The sequence below is a fragment of the Orycteropus afer genome, unplaced genomic scaffold, assembly GCF_000298275.1.
Source record: "Orycteropus afer afer isolate SDZICR_OR568_19922 unplaced genomic scaffold, OryAfe1.0 scaffold02418, whole genome shotgun sequence".
NCBI classification, from domain to species: Eukaryota; Metazoa; Chordata; class Mammalia; order Tubulidentata; family Orycteropodidae; genus Orycteropus; species Orycteropus afer.
Genome location: NW_006924005.1, coordinates 15,957 through 17,108, shown reverse-complemented (window position 1 = coordinate 17,108; position 1,152 = coordinate 15,957). Strand labels below are relative to the sequence as shown.

The 1,152-nt window shown below is 34.5% G+C and overlaps 1 protein-coding gene across 1 annotated transcript in view; it reads left to right on the top strand.

Moving 5' to 3' along the window:
- Positions 1–308: 308 nt before the first annotated feature.
- LOC103213449 (neuromedin-K receptor) overlaps positions 309–1,152 on the top strand; it is a gene marked incomplete at its 5' end in the record, with an annotated part of 1,951 nt that continues 1,107 nt past the window's right edge. Inside the window, one exon of the mRNA XM_007959229.2 lies at positions 309–505. Within this exon, the coding sequence (XP_007957420.2) occupies positions 309–505 (197 nt within the window). The remainder of the gene's footprint in view (positions 506–1,152) is intronic.

Here is a 1,152-nt window from a genome sequence, read left to right as displayed (position 1 = left end):
GTATTTGTAAACACTGATTTTCTTCAGACGAGGTAAAATATATTTGCTTATGACCAGGTTAGTGCCACCCACTCACCAAGGTTGGTTAGAAATGAAACGATGATAAAAGCAAGCTTTCTCAAGACTTACCAGAGGCTTTGTCTTTATATCAGCTCACTGATTTTTAATACATTGACTATTCTATATATTTAACTATGCTATGTATTTAACTCTACTGATAGAAAAATATGATTTATGGGAAGCTATTGGACTTTTTATATTTAATGACTTTTAAATTTACTAAGAATTACCTCTTTATTTCTTTCTAGGTTGTTAAAATGATGATTGTTGTCGTGGTGACATTTGCTATCTGCTGGCTGCCCTATCATATTTACTTCATCCTCACTGCAATCTATCAACAACTAAATAGGTGGAAATACATCCAGCAGGTCTACCTGGCTAGTTTTTGGCTGGCAATGAGTTCAACTATGTACAACCCCATTATCTACTGCTGTCTGAATAAGAGGTAAAATCAAAATTACTAAATACAAATATCTTGTCACTCCTGCCTTTGTGTGGAAGCATATAATGTTCTAGTGTCTTGGTGCAAAGTGGAAATACAAAAGGAAAGGAAATTTTTTAATGAATTGAAAGGAGCACAGAGATTGATTTTAGGCCCCTACTACTTAGAAAATATCCTACCTTAATAATTACATCCTCAAAATAATGTTCTTAAAGGTTCAAATGGAGTAATTTTTATATGGACTAAAGGCTCCATGCAAACTCTTCAGAAATGTATTCACCAAAAGTTAAAACAAAAAAAGAGAAAGAAATGTACTCGTAATTGAAGGACTAAGGTAGGAAAATGCTCAAGTAGTCAAAGAAATGAAAGCATGTCCTAGATATGCATAGATAATTTCTACAAGATGGAGAGATGATGGGTAAGTGAGTGGACGCTATTTAAAAATGATGTTCTGTAAATAGTTTCCCAATTAGAAGATGTTGCTATGAGGATAGTAGGCAGCTGTAGTAAGAAAAAAGGGAATTCTAGTCCTCCTGCCTGCACAATTTGGTGGGGTGAGAGATTGCAGCCTCAGTAAAGAAGGATTCTAAAGAAATTGGGGCTGCCAAGGGAAACTGGTTTGGAGTTAAGTTAAAAAAATATATAGGAGT